Source organism: Panthera tigris, chromosome D3 (genome assembly GCF_018350195.1).
Source record: "Panthera tigris isolate Pti1 chromosome D3, P.tigris_Pti1_mat1.1, whole genome shotgun sequence".
In the NCBI taxonomy this organism is placed as follows: domain Eukaryota; kingdom Metazoa; phylum Chordata; class Mammalia; order Carnivora; family Felidae; genus Panthera; species Panthera tigris.
In genome coordinates, this window is record NC_056671.1 from 13,504,605 (window position 1) to 13,531,713 (window position 27,109).

General features: G+C 46.4%; 1 protein-coding gene across 1 annotated transcript in view; it reads left to right on the forward strand.

Moving 5' to 3' along the window:
* Nucleotides 1-6,561: 6,561 nt before the first annotated feature.
* Nucleotides 6,562-27,109, forward strand: part of FBXW8 (F-box and WD repeat domain containing 8) — a 117,811-nt gene continuing 97,263 nt past the window's right edge. The window contains exons 1-2 of the mRNA XM_042961445.1: nt 6,562-6,945; nt 21,730-21,834. Coding sequence (XP_042817379.1) covers nt 6,628-6,945; nt 21,730-21,834 — 423 coding nt within the window. The 5' untranslated portion in view covers nt 6,562-6,627. The remainder of the gene's footprint in view (nt 6,946-21,729; nt 21,835-27,109) is intronic.

Genomic DNA, 27,109 nt, shown 5'->3' on the forward strand with positions numbered 1-27,109 from the left:
AAGAATGGAGGTGGGGAGACCAGTTAGGAGTGACTTCGGTGGTCCAGGTGCAATGTCAGGGTCTTGGACTTAGGGCTGCCAGATTCAGTGAATAACAATGCAGAACACCTAGTTAAATTTGAATTTCAGATAAGCAAAGGACTATTTTTAGTATAAGTATGCCCCCCCCAAATATTGCATGGGGCATATTCATAATAAAAAGTTCTTTGCTGACCTCAAATTCAAATTCAAATTTTGCACCATCATACAAAAAAAATTCATTGTGTGTCTGGTATCCCAGTTGAATCGGGCGTCCTGTATGTTATTGGGCAACCCTACCTGCACTAGGCTGGTGGGAGAGATGGAGAAAAGCAGACAGATTCAATACGTATTGTGAACGTACACTTGTCAGGCTTTGCTAATGTGAGAACCAGGTTCCTGGTTCTAAAGCACTGGGGTAGCAGCGCAGTTGGCTGAGATAGGACAAACTTGATTGGAGTTGCGAAGAAACAAGTTGGGAGAAACGATTTGGAATTAAAAAATAATTTTGGGGTGCTCCTTTCCTTGGAGGAGTCAGGGTCAAAGTCAGGCTAAGAACAAGAGTATCTTCGTGTGCGTCCAGAGTGCGGCAGCTCCAGGAAAAACTCGTGCTTTGTCTTAGCACGCTGCTTCTTAAACGGGCAGACGAGGAGATCGGCTCTTGGAGCCTCAGAGTCTGAGTTGGAGTGAGAACACCCATCTCGCAGACCAACGTCACCACCTCTTCCTTGTGTGCCAGCGATGGCTGAGCGAAGCATCTCTGATGAGCTGAATTCCCAAGAGACAGAAAAGGGGACCCAAAGACGGAACCTGCTCCTTCTCCGGGAGAAGGTAACGTTTCAGAGGGAGGGGCTTGGGAACCAGGCTGGGGAGATTAGGGGCAGATTGGAGGAGGCTTCAATAAAAGCAGGAGGGGATGGAGGAGAGAACGAGAGAGATGGGGAGTGGTGTCCATATGGGACAACTTCCTTTTGAATGACTAAGTCTGTAGCTAGCAGCTGACACTGAATCCCGTCTGTGCAGCCTTTTAAAGAAAGGAATTATCCGTGGGGGGATTCTCAAGAACAAGCAAATTGTCTCTTGCTACAGATTGCTTTTCTTTTTTTAAAGACCAAAGTTTTATTTTTCTCCCACGGAATTTTATATTTTGTTGATTACGAGGGCATAAAATAGCAATAAAGGGCAATAATGCCCATAGCGATACATCAGGGTCATTGTTGACTTTCAGAATGGCTGCATCTGATGTTTTTGTTGATGTGTCTAAACAATACACTTCGAATCATAATTGTTGCCTTGTATCACTTTTCATGTTAATCTCCTGGTGTTCCTCACACACTAATGATCCCAAATGAGGTGTGATTCTCCAGTCCTGCTCACGAGAGCTAAGGAGGTATCTTAATGTAAGTTAAAGGGGGTTTTGGGGTGCCTGGGTGGCTCAGTCGGCTGAGCGTCTGACTTCGGCTCAGGTCATGATCTCGTGGTTCGTGAGTTCGAGCCCCATGTCGTGCTCTGTGCTGACAGCGCAGAGCCTGCTTCAGATTCTGTGTCCCCCTCTCTCTCCACCCCACCCCTGCTTGTGCTCCCTCTCTGTCTTTCAAAAATGAATAAACATAAAACAAAATTTAAAAAAAAAAGCTAAAGGGAGTTCTGTCATGGATTGTTCAAGAACGAACTACGTCTGGGTTCGAAGCCTACCGAATGCAATTTATGCTTTTAACAAAAAATCTTTATTCTTTAAGAAAGTGGAACGTGTTGCTAATAATTAGAAATCAAGATAGTCATTGTCAGATGATCCGGACTAAGATCCAGCAGGTGGGTGCAGCAGAGTACTGTCTAGATGGGCATCCACGCTCCAGCTTGGGACAGTCTACACCTGGCTCACCTGCCTCATTTCTGTCTCCTGGAGTCATCTGTAGGCATTTGGGTCTGTGGTCACTGAAGGCTTTCTGCAGTAGGCTGAATGATAGCCCCCAAAGATAGCCAGGTCCTAATCCCTGGAACCTGTGAATGTTATCTTGGATGGCAAAAAAGATCTTGCAGATGTGTCCAAATTAAGGCTCTTGAGCAGAAGAGGATCCTGGATTATCCAGATATGCCTTCTGTGATCACAAGTATCCTTATGAGAGGGAGGCAGAGGGTGACCTGAACCCAGAGACAGAAGGTAGATACCGGCTGAAGCAAAAATGCTATGCTGCTGGCTTTTGAAGGTGGAGGCAGGAACCACAAGCCCAGGAATGCAGCTCTGGAAGCTGGGAAGATCAATGAAACAGAATTTCCAATGGGGGAAGCATGGTCCTGCCCATACCTTGGTTTCAGCGCTGTGAAACTGCTTTTGGATTCTGGCCTCTAGAACTTCACCTTGGTAGTCCAGTGTGGGACTGGCCTGAGGAGGGCAAATGAGACAGGACGTACTTGGGGGAAAGATGGTGGCCATTTTCCCCGTCACCTTTCTGTGGCTCTGGCAGACCTGAGCTTGGGTTTCGAGGGGGACACACAGCACATTGACAGTGGGCAGTAAAAGACTCTGATGGCATGAGAGGCATGAAGACTGGATTCCTAAAGTCTCCCTTCTGTGATAGTCTTGTAGATTTTTAGTTTGGCCCAGTATCCCTCCCTACCCGTTCTGTTTTGGGGAACTCTGCCTCCTCATTTCAGAGAGTCCTGGAAAGTGAGCCGTTGCGACCCCTAACTCTTCAAAGGCCAGGAACCAGGCCATTCTGATGAATACTGGTTCTCTGATTGGAAGGTACTGAGAGGGATTGTGAAAACATGCATTGTTGGGGTTGTACCCCCAGAGTTTCTGACTCAGTAATTCTAGGCTGAGAATTTTCATTCCGTACAAGTTCCCAGGTGATGCTGGGTTGAGGGACCACACTGAGAACCTTGCTCTCAGAATTTGAGTCTTAGAAGACAGAAGACAGGTGGTGAGATCATCCAAAACAGGTGGTTCATGGCTTCCTCTAATGAAACTCCTGAATCTGATCTGATTCTGGGTATTCTGAGGATATGGTTATTTGTTTGTTTGTTTGTTTTAACTTTGTGAGCCATCCCGAGCTCCATTGCTTTTTGCTTAAGCTAGTAAGACTTGCAACCAAAGAATTTTAATGGACTGAACTTGCAAGGAACACTAGATCTAGAAACAGGTGGGTCACACGGAACACCAGACCTGTAGAGCGTAGGTTGGACGTAACCTCTATTGGCCAAGACTTAATAATATGGATTGTAGCCAGCCTTTACTTAATGTCTACTGTGTGCCTTATGGGCGCTAGGAGTCCTATAAACCACTACCAACCTTTCAGTCACTCTGAATGGAATATATTTTTATTTTTCATTTGAGGAAATGAGAGGCCCAGGAATTTACTGTTGAAAAAAAAAACAGAATCAACATACATATTGTCAGTGAACTCGGCAATGCTGAATGGAGCACGGTATCTTCCTTTCTTTTGGCAGATTTTCTCCCCCCCCCCACCCCACTTTCTCTGGGTGACTAATGGTCCCATTAGCCTGCCTGCATCATCGACCCTGTAAAAATTCTTTTAAAAGGGCAAGAGGAAACCATGATTTTTTTAAACATCATTATTAGGTGTTTTTAAATTGTTTTGTCTTAAATATTAGAAGTTCTGTAAACTCCAGAGCTATCAGAAAAGCCATATGTGGGTTTTGACTCACGAACAGATAATCAAAACAAACTTGACCCTTGGAATTTCATATGGAAAATAGTATGAGGCAGGACGTAAGCTAAAGTTTCTGAAGAAAACAGCTCCTTGTTTTTATTACAAAAAGAATCCTCACTGGACTCCTATGCCCCACACCACAACCTCTTGACTCACCTTTTGCTTCGTCATTGCTTAGTAATAGGCTTTGTGCACGGGTCACTGGACAGTCCCTCCTGTTTGCTGCATAGGGTAGTTCTTGCTTTTTGCCCGAGAGCATCTCTGCTCCCCTGGTCTGGGACATTGGTAACAGCCCATTTTCTTAAACTCCCCTTCCATTGGAAGCAGGAGACTACGAAAAAACTCTTTCCTTAACGTTCCTCTAATAGAGGATGGCTGAGTGAATCCAGTCTCCCTTCTTCCATTTCTGATCTCTTGGGAGGACCATCCAGAGGGTCGTCTTCAAAAGGCTGCTTGGATGATCTCAGTGGGATGGAGTGTAAGTCGTGCACAGCAGGACCAACTCAAGATGGTCTTTGGATTAGCTGTCCCTCCTTCCTGTTTATTCCTTTCTTGGTACCCCACTCCTATTTTCCAGAAGCACTTCAACAAACAACTAGCTGCCTGCAAGCCCAGGTCTCAGGCTCTGTTTTCTAGGGGGATCCAGGCTAGGCTAACCTTCACTGTAGGAAGTTAGAATATACAGATAAAAACACTAACCCATAATCCTGCCCTCTAGAGAGCTCTTCTCTTTTGAGTGTATATTCTTCTTAAAAGCATACACACTTTAAATTTTTTTTTTTTAATGTTTATTTTTCAGAGAGAGACAGTGTGAGCAGGGGAGAGGCAGAGAGAAAGAGAGAGAGAGGGAGACACGGAATCTCACTCAGGCTCCAGGCCCTGAGCTGTCAGCACAGGGCCAGACGTGGGGCTTGAACCCATGAACTGTGAGATCATGACCTGAGGCGAAGTAGGATGCTTAACGGATTGAACCACCCAGGTGCCCGAAATGCACATACACTTAGTAAGCAGTACTGGGATCATACTGTATTATGTTTGTCCTGGCTTTCTTTCACTTGCTAGGTTATATTTTCAGGTGATTAAATTTTCTCCATGTGATATTTAATAGCTGCACAGTATTTCATCGATGCATTATTTATAGAGCAGCTACTATGTCCCAGGCATAGTTTTGAGTGCTGAAGACTTAGCAGTGAACGAAGATCTCTGCTCTTGCAGAGCGGACACTCTAGTTAGGATCTTTCTTACATCCTGATGGGGCAAAATTTATTTAATCAATGGCCTATTGTCAGTTACTTCAATCGCTTCTGCTTTTCAGTATTAGAAAACAATGGTTCGGTGTACATCCTTGAAGGTATTCTTTGAATTCATCCTCCATTTTCTTCTCTTAGGATAAACTCGTAGAAATGAAGTTGCTGGAAGAAAGCAGATGTGAGTAAATGAGGTGCTGGGATTCCCACCTAGATGTCTGTCTGATTCTGGAGCTCAGGCTGTTGATAACCATGCTGTTAATTTCCCTGCATTGAAAAATCATGGTAATTAGCCAATGGTTCCTAGCTGGCTTATGATTTAAAGAGGTCAGGTCTGGAGTTAAAATACATATATATATATATATATATATATTTTTTTTAATATGTATAATCAGAATCCTTGGTCTGCACATCACCAGCTGTGTGATTTTTTTTTTTTCTTTTTTGGCTCTGTTTCTTCATCTGTAAAGCCAGGACAATAGTTCTCATCCAGAGGGGTTGTTAGTAAATATTCATTGAATGCCTACTAATCTCCAGACTCCAAGCTAAGAATGGGCAGTCCAGTAGGAAAGGGAGATATTATAATTACACAGGGGCACCTGGGTGGCTCAGGGGGTCGGGTGCCCACTTGATTTCTGCTCAGGTCCTCATCTCAGGGTTAGTGGGATGGTGCCCCGCCTCAGGCTCTAAGCGCTGACAGCTGGGAGCCTGCATGAGATTCTCTCCCTCTCGCCTTGTCCCCCCCACCTCTACCGTGCGTGAGTGTGCGTGCTCTCGTTCTCTCTCAAAATAAATACATAAACTAAAAAAAAAAAATTTACACAAATACAAAATTACAAACTGTTCTGTGTTATGAGAAGTATGGGATGCTATAGGAATGAATAACCAGGTGACCCCGTTTTGGGTGGAGGGGGAAGGAGTTTAAGTCAGGTGGGAGCTGAGCTATGAAAGATGTATAGGCCTTAACTAGGTCAAGGGGGAAGCAAAATTCCCGGAGAAGGAAACAGCAGTTACAAAGCATTTGGAAGATGGAATGCGATTGTATGTGCCTTCCTTTCCTATCTCCCTTGTAGTTCCTTCTGAAAATGTCTCTTAGATCTTCCCAGGGCTGGTTTCTCTTCTCCTTTAGCTCTTAGTGCGGATGACATCTCCGAGATGCCCTCCCTGAACATCCCTGTAAAGTCAACCGCCCCCATCCCCACCCTGTGCCTCATTTTTCCTTTATTTCCTTAACAGTTACCACTGATTCAAACCTTCCTGTTCATGTGTGGAAGGTCTCCTCCCCCTCTTACCCCCCCAACTTGAAACCCCAAGAGAGGAGGGATATTGCGGGGTTTTAGGATTTAAATGCTGAATCCTCAGCTCCTGGCATCTAGTAGTTGCTCAATTGCATGTTCGATGAATGAAGAAACGGTGCTTGGGGTCAAGTCCGCGCTTGACAAAGGCGCCAGGCGGGAAGCGGAGAGGCTGGGCGCCCGGGTCCCGCCTCTGGGCTCGGCCTGGGGCAGCGCGAGCCACCTCTGCCGGGGACCGCTCGAGGGGCGCGCCGGGGGCGGGGCCGCCCACCCGGAACTCGGGTGCGGCGGCGGCGCGGGTTTCCGGCCGCGGCGGACACTTCCCGCGGAGGGACTGTCCCGTGGCAGCCGGCGGGCCGAGAGCGACGCGGAGGGCGGGGAGCGGCGGCGGCGATGGACGACCACAGCCTGGACGAGTTCCGCCGGCGCTGGCAGGAGGAGCTGGCGCAGGCCCAGGCGCTCAGGAAGCGGCGGCGGCCCGAGACTGCAGAGCGGCGGCCGCGGCGGCCCGAAGTGGCTCTGGGGCGCGGCGAGCAGGCCTCGGGGTACCTGGCGCTGGCCCAGGGCCTCCTGGAGGGCGCGGGGCGGCCCCCGGCTCCGCGGGCGACCCGGGCCGAGAGGCAGGACGCGGCGAGCCGCTCCCGCTCCCCTCCGGCCCGCGAGGCCGCGGGGGGCGGGGAGCAGCTGGTGGACCAGCTCATCCGAGACCTGGTGAGTGGCTTCAGCCTCCTGCCGAGGTCCGGGCCTGCCCCGGCCACACACCCCTGCAACGAAATGGAAAGTAACTGTGCCACCCGGGGTCTGTGCATGCATAGAGTATCTCTGGAAGTGGTAGTTTCCACCCTGGGTGAGCTTGTTTTCCCATCTTGGTAGTTGTGTCTGCAGACCTTTTTTGGATATCACTACTGGGTTGGGGGCGTTGTTATCGTAAATCTAATGGGTAGAAGTCAGGGATACTCCCGAACATCTTGCGTGTATAGACAGCGCCCAGAAGAAAACGATCCAGCCCCCAGTGTCAGTATCAGCTGGCGAACTCCTGCTCTTCAAGAACTCCTGTAACTTAATAAGGGTTGCCTTTAGGGAGGCAAGAGGTCTCAGGACGGTTAGGAAGCAATTCTTTTTATTCTGTAGAATGTTCGTATTACTAATTTTTTCCAATTGCACATGTATTCATAAAGCAGGAAAGGAAAAATCCTTTGGGCACTACCATTGGCATGGAGGTTCTTTCTCGTTTTGTGCACATGGATCCTTTCGGAGGATCTGCAGAGAAGCTGGGGACCCTCTCTCCCCTAAAGAAGGCCTCCTTTACGAAGTTGGCATGGTCAGGATCACCTGAAACACATCCATGGTTAAGGGTTACGGCAATACAGCAGGTTTTAGTGGTTCAACTTAAATAAGGCTTAAGCCTTCTACAGTCTCCCAGTTTAGAGTAATTCTGTAATTAGCAAAAGCTGTTTTGAGAAAAAAATGGTTTATTTAACAGTTCTATTCAAATAACATTAATAGCTATTGGGGTTTTCACCAAGTTTCTGGTCCTGTGCTCTGCCTGTCTCTAAGTTGAGAGAAGCTGTGTGTGTGTGTGTGTGTGTGTGTGTGTGTGTGTGTGTGTGTGTGTTATGTGAATTACAAGCTCTCCTTTAATGTGAACAATTCTCGTATATATGAAAATTCTTGCCGGCGTCACTTCTGCTTCTATAAGAAGTGGGTCATCACTAAGGAAGTCTGGCAGATGTAAAAATAATCTTTGAATGCCTTGGTAAGGTGGTTTAGCACCAGAGGAGTTGGTCAGGCCAGTCCAGATCTATGCAGAAGTTATTCCCTGGGAAATAGATTTGTAGACTAAGGCAAGACCAGCCCATGGAGGTAGAGAGAAACAGGAAAGTGGATTGTTAGGACCGAGGCACGGTTGGGGGCCTGCCAGTTAAAGTCCAACCTACTGAATGTGGCAGTGTCTTCAGGCTTCATAAGAATCCTGGGAAGTACCTGTTGTTAGTCTCCTTTTATGAATGAGGATGTTCAAAAACGTTTTGTGTAACTGTTCCAGGGATACCTAGATGATAAGTTCTGGGGATTAAATTTGGATCCAGGTCTCTTGGACTCTAAATTTCACCAGCTAGGAGTTTTGCAAACCTGACTGAGTGTAGGAATCCCCTTTGCTTTATTAAAAGACAGGTTCTGGTCTGTACCTAGACCTGCCTAATCAATATCCAGAGGAGGCTTCTAGAAATGTGATGTTTGAGATGGTCAGGCAATTTTGAGACCTTGTTCTCTGCTGCACAGTTTCTTTTGGTTTACTGTCTTGACTCTTAAAGGCTTTCTAGCCCTAATACTTCTGAGGGATAGGCATTGATACCAAAAATAGTGGAGCCCTAAATGAAGTGTTCTAGAAATGGAGGGGGCCTGCCTACTGTAGGATCCCAGGGGCGTACTGGCATCAGAGTTTATTTAAAAAAAAAAAAAAAGCCTGCCCTGGAATGCATGCCCATGATCTCCTCTGTCGCCAGAATCCCCACATCAGGTACTGCTGGGCTCTACATCCTACGAACATGCAACCTTGAGGGCGCTTTTTTTTTTTTTTAAGTACTTTAAAATACTATAAATAAAATTATGGCTATAAATAAAATTACTCGCTTTCTCCTTGGTACTGCTTTAAGGGTTTAAAGACCTTCTTCAGTTCTCCCAACAACCCTCTTCCGTGGCTATTATTAGCCCCATTTGACAGATGAGCATTAAGAAAGTAATTGAGGGGCGCCTGGGTGGCTCAGTCGGTTAAGCGTCCGACTTCAGCTCAGGTCACGATCTCACGGTCCATGAGTTCAAGCCCCGCGTCGGGCTCTGGGCTGATGGCTCAGAGCCTGGAGCCTGCTTCCGATTCTGTGTCTCCCTCTCTCTCTGCCCCTCCCCCGTTCATGCTCTGTCTCTCTCTGTCTCAAAAATAAAATAAACGTTAAAAAAAAAAATTAAAAAAAAAAAAGTAATTGATTTTCAGGGGCAGTCAACCCACTCAGTATCTTAATGTGAGAAATGATGGTAACCTTTATAGAAAAGGCTTCGATTCCTAGATCAGTGGTTGTAAGCCCCAAAGCCCAGAGGTCAAGCAGATAATGCAAAGGAGTGAGGTAGCCTAGGTATGGCTTATTCCCTCCTTTTTCCTAGTTCATCGGGTGTCTTGTTAGGTATCTTTTCCAGGTTCCAGTCATATACCTGTAATGCTTCGATTCATGATGGCTAGCTTTTTTTCTTTTTCTTTAATTTATCTACTCTGTATACCCAACTTGGGGCTCAAACTCACAACCCTAAGACCAAGAGTCACATGTTCCACCAGCTGAACCAGCCAGACATCCCATGATGGCTATCATTCTTTTTGTCACATTAAATATTAAACATGACTGTGTAGAAATGACTTTCATGATATCCCTAAAAAATACTTAAATGTTTTTTCAAAGCCTCGTCCTCGTCTTGGTCTTGTTTTTCTCCTTTTGAAAGTTTTTTCAGGGGCACCTAGGTGACTCAGTTGTTTAAGCATTTTGATACCTCAGTCTCACGACTGACTCATCATAGCTGTGAGGTCATGCCCAGCATCGTGCTCTGTGCTGACAGTGTGGAGCCTGCTTGGGATCCTCTCTCTCCTCTTTCTCTCTCTGCCCCTCCCCTCCTCATCATACGTGCTCTCTCTAAATCATTAAATGTTTTTTTCTTTAAATCAAACCCTGCATAAAATCATAAATGTACAAGTTGGTGAGTTATCACGGGCGTACACATCCATGTAAACAGCACCCAGATTTCAGAACAGCATTGTCAGCTCGTCAGAACCCCCAGCGTGTTCTCTTCTTTCACTCTCCCCTGACTTCTAACACTTTATTTTAATTTTGTCTGTTTTTGAACTATAAGTAGAATCCTACATCTCCTGTGTCTGGTTCTAGCACGTAGCATCATGTGTGAGATTCATCCCTATGAACATGTCCTGTTTTATTCTGTTGATGGGCATTCTTGATAAGTAGTTCACCAGCCAGTTTGGGACTGTTGGGGGTAGTGCTGTGAATGCTTTGCATATCTTTTGGAATATGCGTACCCATTTTTCTTGGGTACACACCTAATCGTGGAATTGCTGGGTCATAGGTATGCAGATGTTCAGCCTTAGTAGCCACTGGCAAACAATTTTCCAAGGTAGTTACAGTGGTTTTCCTGCCTGATAATAAGTGTGTAGATTATGGTATTTCACTTTCTTCTTTGCCATAAATATAACCGCATCTAACTGAGATGATGTATGGCAACTGAACTTGACCTCCACGTGAGTGAGATGAGAAAGTGATAATTTGGGGAATACACACTGTAGCTGGGCTAAAGGTGGGAGCCACTGCCCATGTCAACTGGTTGTTTCCTTATGGGAATGTGGTCCCAGTGTGGCCGCCTTCAGACTTTTGTAATTGGGAATGTTTATTTTTATGTGGACTCTGTCCGTTTTTGCAACACAACAAACACCCAAGACTTTGGCCTAAAACACTGGTATTTAGCTCAGGGCACCTGGGTGGCTCAGTCTGTTGAGTGTGCAACTCTTGATTTTGACTCAGGTCATGGACTCATGGTTTGTGAGAGCAAGCCCCGTATCGGGCTCTGTGCTAACAGAGCAGAGCCTGCTTGGAATTCTCTCTCTCTCTCTCTCTCTCTCTCTCTCTGCTCCTCCCCTGCTTCCTCTCTCTCTCTCAAAAATAAATAAAAATTAAAAAAAATCACAGAGCATTAAAAAAAAAAAAAAAAACAAACCAAAAACACACACCAGTATTTAGCTCACCATTTTGCAAAGTGGCAATTTGGGCCGGGCATGGGTGGGTTCACTCAGATGTCTAAGGTTAGCTGCTGGTTAGCCAGGTAGCTTCGCTTTGGGGGGCTGGCTAGTTGTTGAGTACGTGTGCATTCGTTATAGGTCTCATCATCCAACAGGTGAGCCCTGGGTGGGCCTTCTCAGAATTCTTAGAGCAAGAGGAGGGCACGTTGTAATGCCCAAGTGCTTTCAAAGTCTCTGGCCAGGTCATCCTTGTTATTGTCACGTTGGCCAAAGCAAGCCATATGGCCAAGTCTGGAGTTCACGTGGAGTCACCCGGTGCCTGGATACAGGGAGGAATGAACGAAGCAGAGGCCATTAATGCCCTCTATCACTCAAATTCTTCCTGTTTGTAATTGTTGGTAACGAATACAAAAAAATTTTAAGTACTAACACTGTGGGTTAAATGAAACCTGTGGGCCAGGTCTGCCTTGGGTTAGGAGTTTGTGATCCTTGCCTTTGTTTTCCAAAGAATCCTTATTTGATCCATGCCTGGCTCCTGAAAAGGAAGATTTAGTTCCGTTTGAGACGCCCCAGAAACTGACAGGTTGATCCAGTTGACGTGAAAGAGAAGGAAAAATCCGGTGCCGCCTCCTCACACCCCCTCTCGCCGGGCACTGCCCCGCCACCTTCGGTGCGCTCTGTCGTGCCAGCCCACCCCGCCGTACCTCACCTGACGCAGCCTCTTTCACTTCAGAGTTCTCAGTATCCTCACTGGAGTGAGAGCCAGCTAGTAAGTTAGCAGTCGGGAGTCTTTGCCTTCGGAGGAATTAGGCGAACAGCACTGCCTGACGGTGTCTTGCTGGGTGTCGGCCAGACCTTCGACGGACAAGCACAGCTGAGCTAAAAAGTGAGAAGTGAGTCCTCTTGAGCCGCATCTTCGCTTCTGAGGCTTTAAGTAACGGCCCTGAGAAGCCGTGTGCTTTTAGGTGACGAATGGGAACATCTGAACTGTCTTTTTAGTTTAGGGTTTTTTAACTGGTGAAAGAAATGCTATGCCCTGGACAGAATTTCAGAGGCAGTAGGCACTCTTTTTTTCTTCCATTTCTCTCTCCGTTACCTCCAACTTCTCCATGGTCATGGGGCACTTGAGCAAAATTGCAAGTATGCTTCTTTCTTGGAATCTGTGATGTCCAGTTGCTTGGTCCTGTTTCTATTTAGGTGATATGTCCGGCTTGGAGCCACAAGGAATCAGCGCCAAACTCGAAGTGGCTTCAGAAACCCAAACTGGAATCTCTTGACTCAAATAACTGAAAATTCCAGGTGGTGGTGGTTGGTCTGGGTGCTTAGATGATGCACCTGGAAATCTCTGCGGTCCTGCTTTCCTTTTTTGTTTGTTTGTTTACTTATTTAGAGAGAAAGAGTGCGTGAGTGTGGGAGAGGGGCAGAAAGAGAGGGAGAGAGAGAATCCCAAGCAGACTCCACCCTGAGCGTGGAGCCCTCCACAGGGCTCCATCTCACAACTGTGAGATCATGACTGAGCTGAAATCAAGAGTCATACACTTAACCGACTGAGTCACCCAGGCGCCCCCTCTTTTTGTCTCTGTTCACAGGAAGATTCTCCCCTCCTTGAAATAAAATGACTACCAGCAGCTCCAGTCTTACCTTCTGTTTGCTTCTAACAGGAGAAAGGGAGCATCTGTTTTCTGTAGAAGTTACGAACTTAAGTTCCCATTGGTCCAGACTGGATCATGTGTTCATCCTCAGGCCGGTCACGGGCTCAAGTTGGCCAGGCTTGTGTCCACTGCCCACTCCTGATGATCAGGGCGGAGGGGTCAGCCTCACTGAACCATGCAGTCCAAGTGTGGCAGTCAGGTGGTTTCCTAAGAGAAGAGGGAGTGAATTTTGGGCAGGAAACAGCAGAGACAACAGATATCCATCTTAGGTGGGGTTTGGAACAGCCCTAACTATGAGAATGTATGTGTTTTCTAATCGCCAAACGTATTGATCACCTGGGCGCTGGGGAATCAATAGTAAACAGAATGGACAGTCTCTGACCCGAGAAGCCCGTAGTCTTGCTTCTTTTAACTGAAAGCATGGCATTAATGAAAGCTATAGGCCTGGTTACGGGTCTAGGCTCCAGAGTCAGGCAGACCCATGTTCAAATTCAGACTCTGCTAACTGCCTGTTTGACGTTGGACAAGTTAACTTACTCTGCCTTACTTATCAAATGAGAATGATGCTAATGCCTGTCTTGTGAAGAGACTGTGAAACAAAACCTGGAATGTCCTAGCACAAAGCCTGGCATGCGGTGAGCAGCCAACAAATTCAAGCTGGTCCTGTTATTTAAAAAACTTTTTTTAATGTTTGTTTATTTTTGAGAGAGAGAGAGAGAGCATGAGCAGGGGAGGGGCAGAGAGAGAGGAAGGCACAGTATCTGAGGCAGGTTCCAGGCTCTTGAGACGTCAGCACAGAGCCCCATGCAGGGCTTGAACTCACAAACCGTGAGATCATGACCTGAGCCAAAGTCGGACACTTAACCGACTTTGAGCCACCCAGGCACCCCAAAGCTGGTCCTATTAGTATCATTACTATTGCGGGAGAGTTCACTCTGCTCACTTCCTCTTTGCTAAGACTTCTCACCGATCAGCCCCTGCCACCCTCCTCCTTGGATTGGGAGTCCCTGGAGGGCAGGGCCTCCTGTCTTACTCCTGTCCCCTCACCTCTAGTACTCCGTGCAGTAGGGGCCCCAACTACATTTGTTGCATTGAAATAACCTGGGCAGAATTCCTGCTCCCAACAGCGGTGTTACAGAGAGGCTCTAGGGTTGTTAGAACCCCTGGGAATGTTCAAACGTTCTTCAAGTTAAGATTGGGGTTTTCAAGCCTGATAAAGTTTTAATAGTGCTGGCTGATCTGTATTGTTCACCATGTCAGTATTTGGTTTGTCAGAACCTACAGCTTTGCTGTCAGCAAGATCAGTTTGATGGCTTAGCTTCCTTCTGCTTTTAAGTTAGCAATGAGTGAGGAAAGTTGCTAATCTGCACTGAGGCAAACAATCGGGTGTAAACTCCTGACCTGGCTTAGCTGGGACAGCTTCCCTTCCTTTTTGCTGCCCTCTGTCTTCTCTTTAACGTTCACCTTGGGTTCTGTCTCTTGCGTTAACTCTTCTCTGATCTCTCCAGCCCAGATTTCTCTTCCTTCTTTGTTCCCTCAATGGAAAAGTTCTTACTATCCATGCGATTCATTTTTTTTTCCTGTTATGGATTAGGAGGTCTCTGCTTGGGCACCCTTTGAAATGGCCTCTGTGTATACCAGAACAACTTGTAACGTAGGTCATTTCTTCATTGGAAGATTCTGCTGGTGGAAGCAGCTTGGGCTTTATTCATTCATTCCACAAATATTTATTAAGTGGTTTCTTAGTACCAGGCACTGTTCTAGGCATGGAAGATACAGCCACGAACAAGACCGAAAAGATCCATAGCCTTATACAACTTACGTTCTGGAGAGAGGTAGACAATGAACAAATGATTGTCATATAATGGTCTGGAGAAAAATTAAGCAAGTAGGAGGAATCGAGTGTGTAAGTTTTGGGAGAGAGGCTATAATTTTATTTAAAAAAAATTTTTTTTTTTTAATGTTTATTTATTTTTGAGACAGAGAGAGACAGAGCATGAGCAGGGGAGGGGCAGAGAGAAAGGGAGACACAGAATCTGAAACAGGCTCCAGGCTCCGAGCCGTCAGCACAGAGCCTGATGCGGGGCTCGAACTCACGAACTGTGAGATCACGACCTGAGCCGAAGTCGGACGCTTAACCGACTGAGCCACCCAGGTGCCCCGAGAGGCTATAATTTTAAATAGCACTGTTCAAGAAGGCCTTCCTGAAGACTCACGCTTCGTGGAAGGAGATGAGGAAGCAAGCGTGAAGAGATCTGGGGGAGGGGATTCTCGGCAGAGAACAGCAAATGTGGAGGTTTTGTGGTGGCCAAGGTCGGCTGGCCTTGTGGCCTGTGTGACCTATGGAATTTAAAATTCTTAATCTTTTTTGGGGCACTTGGGTGGCTCAGTTGGTTAAGTGTCTGACTTTGGCTGAGGTCATGATCTCCCGGTTCATGAGTTTGAGCCCCGCATCGGACTCTCTTTTGTCAACATAGAGCCAGCTTCGGATCTTCTGTCTTTATCTCCCTCTCTCTGTCTCTCTCTCTCTCTCTCTCTCTCTCTCTCTCTCTCTCTCTCTCTCTGCCCTTCCCCAGCTCATTCTCTCTCTCTCTCTCTCTCACTCTCTAAATAAACTTTAAGGATGTTATTTTTTTATTTTTTTAATCCTTTTCCAACAAGGGCCTCCCCTGTTTTGTTTTACGTGGGGCTCCACAGATTATATAGCCAATCCTGATGGTAGGAACGTCCTTGGAGTGGTTAGGACACTTGACATGAAACTATTTGCTCTTCTCACAAATAAATCCATGTGCACACTGGTCCAAGTTTCTGACTAGGGAGCTGCCCCTTCACCTGTCTTACCTCCTTTCTGGGTCCTTAAGCTCCGATCCCGGTTTATTTAATTTTTTTTTTAATTCGTATTTATTTTAAGAGAGTGAGAGTGAGCAGGGGAGGTGCAGAGAGGGTGAGAGAGTGAGAATCCCAAACAGGCTCCATGCCCAGCATGCAGGGCCCGATGCGATGCTCGAATTCACAAACTGTTGAGATCATGACCTGAGCCGAGATCTAGAGTCGGATGCTTAACCGACTGAGCCACCCACGCGCCCCAGATCCCAGTTTAAACTGCGACTTTGAAGGCAGAGCTCCTGCCTCTCTTGCCTCCCACCGGCTTCTTTTGCTGCCACGCCAAGCGCTCGCTCCCGGTCCTTTAGATTGGCATTTTCTGCCTCCGTCCCTTGCCAGAGTGCCCAGCCGAATCCTACCAGTAGGTGGTGAATGAGAATTGTCCTTGAAGTTGGAAAGCCTGTTTAAAAAAAAAAAAGTCCCTCGGACCTTAGTCGTGTGTCTGCTGTGTGCAAGGCAGCGTGCCGCTTAGACCGTGCAGTGTTACGTTTCTGTCTCCACGCATACAGTCGACAGAAACCTAAACATTTTTTGCCCTTTCTCCTCGAGAGGTACGGGGATTAGGTTAAATGTGAAGAGATAACTTGGCTTTTTGTGGACTGTTCTGGAGCTTAACCACTCCTTGCCCGGCTTCTTTGGAGAAATGCTTCTCAAGTTCTAAATAGCTGACTTCCTAATGAACTTTGGAATACCTTCGGGGACCGTTTATGTTGCCTTTCGTAGTCGCCTGTTTTGATGCTGTTCCATGGGACGATGACTTCTCTCTCTCAAAGATTTGAGCCGTATGAGTGTAGACATCCTTTCTTAACACATTTGCCACCAGCACCTGGGATGGCCCTGATTCCAGATAGTGTTTTCAACAGCGAGCACCTTGTTTCCAAAGTGTGTTGCTTTGCTGTGTCTGTGAAAATACCACAAACTTATTGTAAAAATACTTGGGGATTTGAGAAGAAGAAGAAAACAAATCCTGTAATGCCGTTGCTCAAAGGCGACTACTGCTGCTAACATTTATTTGGTGTACTTTGGGCATTTTTTTTTTTTTTGGTACGAATAAGAATATGTATTTCAAGACCACTGTGGGATTGTGAACAAATGCCTATTTATCTGGACGGTGTTTCAGACCCTGTTTCTTTTTTTGGAAGAAGACCCGGGTGAACCCAGCACTCCTCTGTTCTGGTTGGGATTGTGTGGTCCTGCCGTACTCCACGTTTGCAGGAGGCAGAGAATGGAGAGAAATTCCTTTAGAAAAGTGTCCTGTCAGCCACAGATGGAGCAGAAATACTACTATGTCTGTTGTGTGTCTGAGGTGTTCTTCTCTGTTCCTTTGGACACCACCTAGAGAGATCTGGAGTGTTCTGTTTGCCCTGGAGATGTCCACTGGGGACAAACGTGGAGTCCGTTTCTTCACTTCTCACTGATTTTGGCTCTTAATAATTACCCCTTCTTCTTCTAAACCAGAGAAGACAGATTAAATTTCTAACAGTAAGGCACAAAACCAATCCATTTACAGAATTAGTCTTACATTAGCACATAGGAGTACAAATCAGCCTCCCCGGGGATGGATCTGTTTGCAATTTCTTTTAGCATTTTTGGAGGAAGTCCAGTAGACTTTGGGAAAATCTACTGTTCACTGACTTTGAATTAACAAAGTAACATGAGCCCTTTGTGGGGTTTGTGTGGGTTTTCTTTTCTTTTCTTTTCTTTCTTTTTTTTTTTTTGCTTGAGTGGGAAAGGATTGTTTTTAATCCACCTATGATTATTTAGGGTTGTGGTTCTCAACTTCTAGTGTGCATGAGGATCCCTGAGGAAGAGCTACTCGAGCCTCACCCCTGGAAATTTGGAGTAATAGGCAATTTGGGGCATTTTTTTTTTTTTTTTTAACTCCACAGATGGTCTTGATATGTAATACAGGACAAGAGTCACCATAGTGGTAAAGAATCAATATTTGAGCCATAAAGAGTTAAAAGCCCAGTTGTGTTTTATCCACATGATGTTTTTCCTCAAATTCAAAACCATGTTAATACATCGATATATTAGTTTTCTGTAGCATTATTGGCCATTGTCACGTTGCTTGGGCTATAAAATTAATGGGAAGCAATTCTCTCTAAACATTGTAGTCCTGTGGCCCTTTTTGTAATGTGACCAGTTTTCCACGTTAATATTTCTTCATTTTTGGGATATCTCTGTTTCTGAAATGTCAACTTGTCCCTTTCCATGTTTGAAAGTTCATATAGATACAAAATTGGTTCATGTGGCCTATAACTTTTCAGATGGCTGTGTGTTTCACGAAGGCCTAGGTGGAAATCTCCTAGCATCCTTTATATTATAAGGTATTTCTCTGCATACTGGTAGCAAATGGTGTTTTTTTTACTTCTGTTTCTAAACTGTGGGAAGTGCCAGATGGGAGTGCTTAAGTCCTGATAGGTTGTGTGTAGTTAGTGGGCTAGTACCTCTGTCCAGGATGTGGCTCCACATCCTTGTCAAATCCTGGATCCCTATAAGAGAATTGCGTTTTCAACCACAGGGTCAAACATGCTTCTAACTCTCAATCTTTGGTAAGGTGTTTCCCAAGTGATGGGTTACTAATAACAAAGCGACAGTTATGAGTGACTTATTTAACCTTGAATCTACTCTGGATTGTTTTGTCTTTTGGGTGTCATAATGTCCCTATAACTTCATTCCACTTCCTCGAGTGGAGGAAAGGGAAGTGGGTTAGCTAGGCTCCTGTCTCCACAGTTGTGCAGCAGAGCCTTTGGGAATGTGCTCAGTACAGGACTGTCCTGGATCACATCTGCTGCTTTGGGAAGACAGGTTGGATTTTTCGGGAAACAGATTCTGGGTTGGAGATCTGCGGGCAGGCAGTTGAGCAGATTGGCCTTTCCCAGAAGTCCCGAACTGAGGCAAGGGGGCCAAGCCTTTGTCCCTAGGTATTGACTGGTCACTGGATGTGGGCTCCAGGAGGGGATGTAGCCTTGGACAAGGCAGCTTGTTTGACCAAGGGCGGTGCCTAGGAAGGGACTCTGCTGTCAGGCTGAGCCAGTGAGCCATGAGCAGGAAGCACTGTGCCCATCTGGGGGAATGGGTGTTAGGGACCCACAGGTAGAGTCTGAGAGACCCCTGCAGCATCCACTACACGGACTGGTGATAAAAATGTCTTGCCAAAAAGATTCCAAGTGTGCAGCCTGAAACTTCAGCCTTCGATCTCCTGACCTTGCGGGTCTCTGTACGTCTTGAGAGGTGGACCTTCCTTTAGCACATCGGTTTCTTTCCTTCCCTGCCATTCCCCAACCAGTGGTAGCAACAGGGAGGGTTGTTCACATGAGTCTGGAATCTGATCTGTTGGGGGTTGACAGTCATTTTGGAGTTTAGACGTTGTAATTCTCGGGGCACAGTGATTTTTAAGAAGTGTGGCTTTGTAATGTTTGTGTTTACATAATTATAATTCATTGCTGTGAAGTTCAGTTCTCAAGACGCATCGTCACAGGTACATTAACAGTGAGCCCAGCATGGCATCTCAGCTAATTTGTTGGCGTGAGGGACATTACACCCCTGACTGGTCATCTGCTCTCGCTGGTGGCTACACTGTTGTCTTCCACTGTGCACTAAAGCAGATCCTTCTTTGGCTATTACCGTGGTATAACCTTTTAAAATTGGTGATTCTCTTGGAAAGTTTCTCTGGAAAAAGACCTGTCGTATGGACACTCCCATCGTTCAGACTCCTGAATACTTCATGTCTGCGTGCCTTCCCCTCTCCACTGTCGCCAGCTGTCCTTTGCTTCTGGTAGGACAGGGGGAGACCGCTTTTCTGTGTAAACAGCACGTAGAGGAGCCCCGTGGAATGTGGACCTAATCAGCCAATACTTGTTGAAGGGGAAGAAGAGAGCTGGGGTGCCACTCCAGGAAGGAAGGTGGCAGTATTAATCAGGTATTGTATGCTTTGCTCTGGTACTTGGCCCGCCCACACCCTTCCTGTGTACCGTTTCGCTTTATTCTTGTAACTCTCCCAAGTAGGTGCATTCTCCTTTAGAGACGAAGCCGAGGCTCGGATGTATTTAGCGTGGTCACGTGGTTACTCAGCTGGCAGAACCAAGGTTATCAGTTTGACTCTTGGTCCTGAACCTCCATCCCAGAGGTCACCGTGGTTGGGATCAAGGAGGAAGGCGGCAGGGCAGAGGCGCCGTTCTCCGGGAGAATAGAGGATTGGCCATCTCGATGAGCAGAAGAGGGGGAAGGAAGCCTCCTGCCACCAGAAGTGTGATTTTCTGTCCTAGGATAACTAAAAACAAAGGCGATTTGTCCTGCTTCATTACAGTAGTGTCACATCCAGAAAGCAGTTGATAGCCCCGAAGGGGGGACCGATGGAAGAAAGTGATGCCTGGCGTCTCTAACTGTGAAAAGCTCAACAGGAGTTCACTTTGCACGAGTGCAGGCTTGTGTTGGCCTTCCTCCTTCTCGTATGAGGTTAAGGAAGGATAAGCATTTTTCCCTTGTTTCTCTACCAAGGAGGTAAAGTAGGCTCCTTCACCTTATCATGGTCCAGTAATCCAAGAGAAAGCAGAGGGAACTCCAGGGTCACAAATGACAGGCTGGCTCGTGTGTGGCTTTGCTCAGCTGGCAGTGGGTGACCCCCCCCCCCACCCCCCCACCGGGTTGTGTGAAGGAGTCTCCGGTTGTATCTGGGGCAAGTGAGAGAGAGCTGCCTCTTCTCCTCACGAATGAAGCCGACTAGCTGTAAGAGGGGACCTAGCCTGACAGCAGACTAATGACTTTCCGTTATGTTTTTAGGCGGGACCCCTTCGCCTGCTGATTACACTTGCAGATTTTTTCCCGTTTTGTTTTTCCGTCTCCCCCTGTATGGCCAATATCTCTCTGCCGGTTTCACATTCTGCCCTGTCTTTGCCCCCAGAGAACTGTCAGCTCTTGCTCTGTTCCCTCCAGAGCTCCTTTTTGGCCTCGTACTCAGCCTTGCACTGTTGTTGCAAAGTCAACCCATTTCCTTCTTAGGCCTTCGCGTTATCTTTTAGCTCTGAGACTCCTAGATGAATGGAAACATGATCCAGAAAAATCTTTACCCTGGATCTTGGTCGGGTCTAAATCAGTGCTCACGTTCCCTTAAAAATGCCGAGATGGCTTTCAGCTTTCAGACTGTAGCTTGCGGTAGAGGACCGTCGTGTTCGGTGAATTACGAATTCGCTGGCAACCTACGAGTCACTGATGTCAGCCAGAGCTTATTAAAAATGAATTTTATTAAGTTCCATTGAGACCAACAGCCTGCTTTCCCTAGCTTTGCAGAAATACATACAAAAGTGAACTTCAGCAGGTGGATTTGGGAACAGGCAGAGAGGAACACATGCACTCTTGGCTCTCTTTGCGTTTCACCCTCCCGTTCCTTTGTGCTACCAGGATCGTCATGACAGCCTTATCTCTCAAATAAAGCCTGTTACCTCATCCCTAATTGCTTATCCAAAGGCAGGCGAGCTCTCATTTCTCCACATTAATAAATGACACCGAAGATCTGCATTGTTTGCACTGGCTCCCTCAGGTTCACCGGCGGGGGGCCCCTGAGTGCATTAGGAAACCCTGTGCTTCTCCAGCGGCGGAAGGGAGGCGGTGCTCACCTCCTTCAGGAGCAGCATTTCGTTTGTGTACTTCTCGCCCCCGTTCATAGCCCTGCTCCCCTGACGGGGGCCCCTTAGTGACCTACCTCGGTCAGCGCTTCTCTGGCTGCGGGTGCTCGCTGCCCTCCGGGGGGCGGGGGTGAAGTAAGAGTTGTCCTGGGGGGACCGGTGGCCCCTCCGATCCCAAAGCTCACCTTCTTGGCTGCATACCACTCAGCTTCCCTTAGAGGCCAAGAGCTTCCCGCAGCCTGTGCGCGGATGCCCGAGGCGTCCACCTCTCCCACCCCAGGTTGTCAGCTGGCGCCCTTGCTTCTCCTTTGTGAAGCCTTATGGGAAGTGGCCTTGCGGATTTTACAAGTGAAGAGTGAGGAGGGTGGGCTCGTGGCCATCCGGTTGTGAGTCCGTTCTGTGACTGCCCCGTGGAGTCGTGAGACTGCGGGGCTCCCCCCGGGACGACAGCACCTCTCTCGTTCCCACCTCACGATATCTCTTGTCATCGAAAGGGGCATTTTCATTCCTCCGAATTGTAAGCTTCTTTCCCTTTTCTTCTCCTCAGAATGAAATGGATGACGTGCCCTTCTTTGACATCCAGCTGCCTTACGAACTGGCAATCAACATATTTCAGTATCTGGACAGGAAAGACCTGGGAAGGTGCGCACAGGTAAGCAGCCACTAAACTGGTGTTCAAGGTTGACTTCCACGCGAGACAAAAGTATAGGAAGCTCCTGGGTAACAGAACGTGACTTCCCAGAACTGCAGACTTGAAAGAAGGAAGGAATCAAGTAGCCACTCTGCTTGAAGGAAAGCAACCCTGAACCTAAGGCTTCCTGCTCCACATCTCCAGTTGGTGTTTATCTCTTTGTGACTGTGTGCTCAAGAGCTCTGTTCCCCCGCAGTCTCCGCAGGGTTGGCCTGTGGCAGTGTGCTCGTGACCGACGACTTTGTGCTCTGCTTCTCGAGCTAGCCTGAGCTGTTCGTGTCCTCGCTGTGTTTGATGCAGAGATGCCGCCGGCCCTTGGTCAAATCAAGCCAGTCGTTAGGTTGGGAGCTGAGGGTCAGCCTGGGGACAAAACCGCGAAGTCGCGTTTTAGGCGTAGAGTCCAAATTGCCCTTTAAACACTAGAATCCCACTCAGTGAGGTGCGAGGCACCTGAGAACTGACACCCGCTGAGGGAATTGCAAATCGGTGTCCCCATCTCCGGCCTTCTGGGGCATACGCCCGTGGGGTGGCACGGTGGCAGATACCGTCCGGGCCACACTTCACTGTGTACGTGAATCCCAGGGGATCTTGATAAGATGCACATTCCAACTCAGGAGGTCCGGAGTGGGACTCATAGTCTGCGTTCCGAACCAGGTAATGTCAGCGTGGCTTTGGCCACACTTGGAGAGGCAAAGGTTTATGCCATTAAATTGGGTCTCTTGTTCACCTCTTTTTGGCAAAGAGTATAATTTCTCCAAAGACAAATATATGATTGCTGACCATTTGGCTTTCACGGATAACTGTATTTCCCGGGAGAAAGAGTATCTGTTGTCCATAACTCCCAAAGAATTAATTTGTCTAATGGCTACCATTTCCTACCCCTGGATTCTAGACTGCATTTTACACACGTGTCTACACCTTTAAAAGAAAGAGCTAGGTAAAATGGAGTGGTACTAAAACTCCAGGGATGCCTGGCTGGCTCAGTTGGAAGAGAATGCAACCCTTGATCTCGGGGTTGTGAGTTCAAGCCCCACATGAGGTGTAGAGATTACTGAAATAAATAAACTTTAAAAAATGTAAAAAACAAACAAACAAAACCCTAAAGCGCCAAGAACGTGGAGTTAAAAACATTACGGCAGCCTCAGAGTGTAAACTGTAGTGACCGGATTTAGACTCTGGAGGTTGCTACTCTGGCACTTCCGTGAAGTCCCAGAAAATACAAGGCAGTTTTAAAAGTTTCTGGCTTATGCTATTTTTTTATGAAGCAGTTTGCCTAATCAAAATTTTCTACCTAGATACGAATTTGAAAAAGTTTACAGTGTTCTTGACTGCCACACTATTACGTGGGGGTGTTCGCGACTATTTTTTTTTTTTTTTTTTTTGATGCAGAGTCTGGAATCTTTAGGAATGATGGAAGGAATTATTCCAGGGCTAAAATTCACTAAATAAAAACGGACTGAAACGTAAACCATGCTCGGAGCCTATCAATCGCATTAAGCAAGAGTACCTATATTGTCTTCTTCTTTCCCTTGGAAATTGGATTTGTTCTATTCTAACTTTACACTTTGGCCCTGTTCCCAAGAGTTGAAAACAAGGGTGTAGCTAAATGAGTCCAACTCCTGGATTTCAGCCTGATGCTGTTAGCCGAAGTCTTGGAACAGGGTCTAATAGCTAGCTAGCTGTTTTCCACAAAGTCCGCATTAGATGATAAAATCTTCACTCTTGATAGGGAGCTGCTGTTCAAGGAATCATTTCTTTTAACGTTGCTTTTTGCTCCCCCGCTTTGTAGAGGGCCATGTGGCTTTCACGTCTGCTGCTGGTTTTCTCATCCAAAGAGTTTATCGGTGAAAGATAGGATCTGGTGGAAGAAGAGATCCCCCTTTTGGTACAAGGGGGCTGCGTTTCAGGAGAGATTCGTTATGCTGGTGAGATTATTGTGCAGGTGTGAACGGTTTCATTTGCAACACAGTGGTCCAATTGTCCACCAGAATTCTTCTCTCTTTGGCCAGTTGGATTTGTTTTTTGTTTTTCCTTTCAATCTAATTTTTAGAGCACACGTATATGAATAGAAAAGATTCTTAAGCAGAACCCTTCCGGTGGCTCTGGTCTATGAACCGAAGAATTTTTTTTTTTTTTTTAATAGCGCCTTTTCATGAAAGTGACCATGGGCGGCCAGTGATTTTTAGAATTGGCTTTGTTTTTTCGAGCATTAAAATACAACTGCAAAGTAATAAAGATGAGTAGCATTTTCATTTGTTTCTTGGGGTGTTTTTATTTTTGAAACTGGGAAAAAGTCCTTCTGTTGAGTGGAACGTCCTGCTGCTTTATGATTTGATTTTAGAGGGGGCTTGCTCTGTCTGTCCCTGTCTGTCTCTTTTCTCTTTTAATCGAGCCACCTTGGGATTTTAGTGAAATTGGGCCAGTTCTAGTGGAATTGGCACCATGAACTATATGTGTGCCCTTGGAGAAAACCTGTTTGCTTAGATCTGTATGCCAAATTGGTAACTGACTAACAGTAAGGAACCCAGATCGGGAAGGACTTGTTGAGATTTAATTATGCCACGAACTGTGCAGGAGAAGTGATTTTGCTTTGACTTTGGCTCTTTTCCGCATCCCCTCTTTTTCTGCTTTGTAGGCTTTGTGCTTCCAGAAAGAAAGTCCTGCTACATTAGTTTGTGATCCTTGTATACCTCTGATGCTGACCTTTCTAGCTCCTTGCTATCCATAGTTGTCCCCCGAGGGATTTAGTGTCGTTGTGGGAGTGTTCCATGCCAGAATGTCTTGAGAACAGTGTGACTTGTAGTAAACAAAGTTACGCACTGGGCGATTCATTGAACGGCTTTATCATTTTGCTACTTATAATTTTATGGTTTTGTATGTGGGTGTGTGTGCACGCCCACAAGATCCCTGGCACTTTAAAAGATAATATTTTTAAATGGATAACAATTACAAGACTGAGTTCAAAGTTACAGAAAGTTTTTTTTTTTTTATGGGAAGAGTAGGTCTGCTATTATATTACAATATGAATAATTCTGAGGAGTAACAGTTTTAAGATTTACTGACTTTCATTTTTAAAACTTTAAAAATAATCATAAATTCATGGGTAGTTGCAAAAGATAGTACGGAGAGGTCTTGTGTTCTCTTCCCCCAGTTTCCTTCCTAGGACGACCTAGTCCTATCAAAGCCAGGAAACTGACCTCAGTACGGTCCACGGAGCTTACTCAGATTTCCACAGTTTTACGTACACTTGTGAGTGAATTTAGTTCTGTGCAGTTTTATCACAGGTGTGGTGGATTTGTGTGACCACACAGTAAAGGTGTACAACATTCATCACAAGGATCTTTTGTGCTACCTTTTCTGGCCTGGCCACCTCTGCCACTCCCCATCCCTAACCCCTGGCAACCCTGATCTGTTTTCATCTCTATAATTTGGTCTTTTTTTAAATTTTCATTTGTATCACATTTTATTTACGTATATTTGCTAAAGTAAAATTTTAGAAATCTAGCTGCATAGGTAACAATGTCACGTTCTTCAAGTGAGAAGTAGAAAAACGTGCATGAAGAGAGCAATAAAGGAACAAGGGAAGAGACGGAGGTTAACAGCTTAAGATGTATGCTAAAATTGGTGAGCAAGAAGCAGGTGATACCAGAATAGATAAATTGGGAACCAAAGCCCACCACACTAGATAGATCATGATGTTTGAAGTTGTTAAGTAGGTTCTACACTCGAGATGGGGCTTGAACTCACAACCTTGAAATCAGGAGTAGCACACTCTACTGACTGAGCCGGCCAGGCACCCCTGATATTTCAGGCTTTAAGGAAAATGTGATCTCGTGATCTTCCCAGATATCCAAACAGAAGCAACTAAAATCTGAGGTTTTATGGCTAAAGATCTTCATGGAGTCTTTCAAGCTGGGAGTCCACAGCCAAGGGCTGCTAGATTGATTTTTCTTAGCAGAAATGATTCTGAAAACCTGTAACTGCTGGCAGGGTTCCTTTCGTCCTTAATAGTGGCCTTTGCCACTTGACTCCATCTCCCAGGGACACATGACCCGGGCCCAGGCCCCCTCAGGGGTTTCCTTTTAATTCGCAGAGTTACCGTGGCTGCCTCCTTTAATGGGGGTGACTGAAAAACAGCAACTCTGGGAGAAGATGGGGAGCCGGCTGCAAGAAGAAGGGCAGGGTCTTGATAACTACTTGAACTGAGTCCTGGGGACTGAGTCCTGAGGCTCTTTCTACTGCTCACTTTATTTTGTGTGTGTTTGAAATTGTCCCTAATTAAAAAGTTTAAAAGAAGGGGGGAAAAAACCCCAGAAAGCGAGTACTGGTATTTATAAGAAAGTCAGAGCCTCTTGAGGACAGTACATGCCAGAAGCTGGCCATTGAAAATAAAAGCAATGCAGTTTTTTTTCTAAGTGTTGAATTTTTAAAAGTTGGACTTGTTTCTCCGTCTCTTTCAGTTATTTACCCCTTTAGTAAGCGCCCAGTTAAGTAACGTGTGTTCCAGAGGGTGATGTGTGCTATGGAGAAACCTGTGCCCACAGAGGTGATGTGGGGGCTGCCCTTGTAAGCGGCCAGGGAAGACTTCACAGAGAAGGTGACCTTTGGGCAAAGACCTGAACGAGGGAAGAAAGAAGCTGTGCAGGTCTCTGGCGGAGGCCCGTAGCAGGTGCAGAGGCCTTGAGGTGGCGCGCACCTGTTAGGGTAGAGGAACAGCAGGAAGGTCAGAGCCGGGGGGAGGTGGTAGACAGAATAATGCCCCTTCCCCGAGATGTCCACTTCCTAATCCTCAGAACCTATGCATATGTTACCTCGTCTGGTAACGGGCCTTTGCAGATGTGAGGAGGTTAAGGACCTTGGGATGGGATGGGTATCTTGGATGATCCAGGTGGGCTCCCTCCAGGAGGGAGGCTGGAGGTCAGAGAGAAGAGAAAATGGTGCGTTGTTGGCTCTGAAAATGGAGGAACAGACTACAAAGCTGAGGAATAGAAGGTGGAAAGAAGGAAACAGATATTTCCCCCAAGGCCTCCAGAAGAAATGGAGCCCTGCCTCCTACACTTTGATTTTAGACTTCTGGCCTCCAGAACCAAACAGAATAAATTTGTATTGCTTTTAGATACTAGGTTTGTGGTAATTTGTTAGAGCACCAACAGGAAACTAAGAGGGGTGAAGGTATAATGAGCAGATGGGGATAAGAGAAGAAGAAATAGTCAAAATGTGAAAGGCACTTAAATCT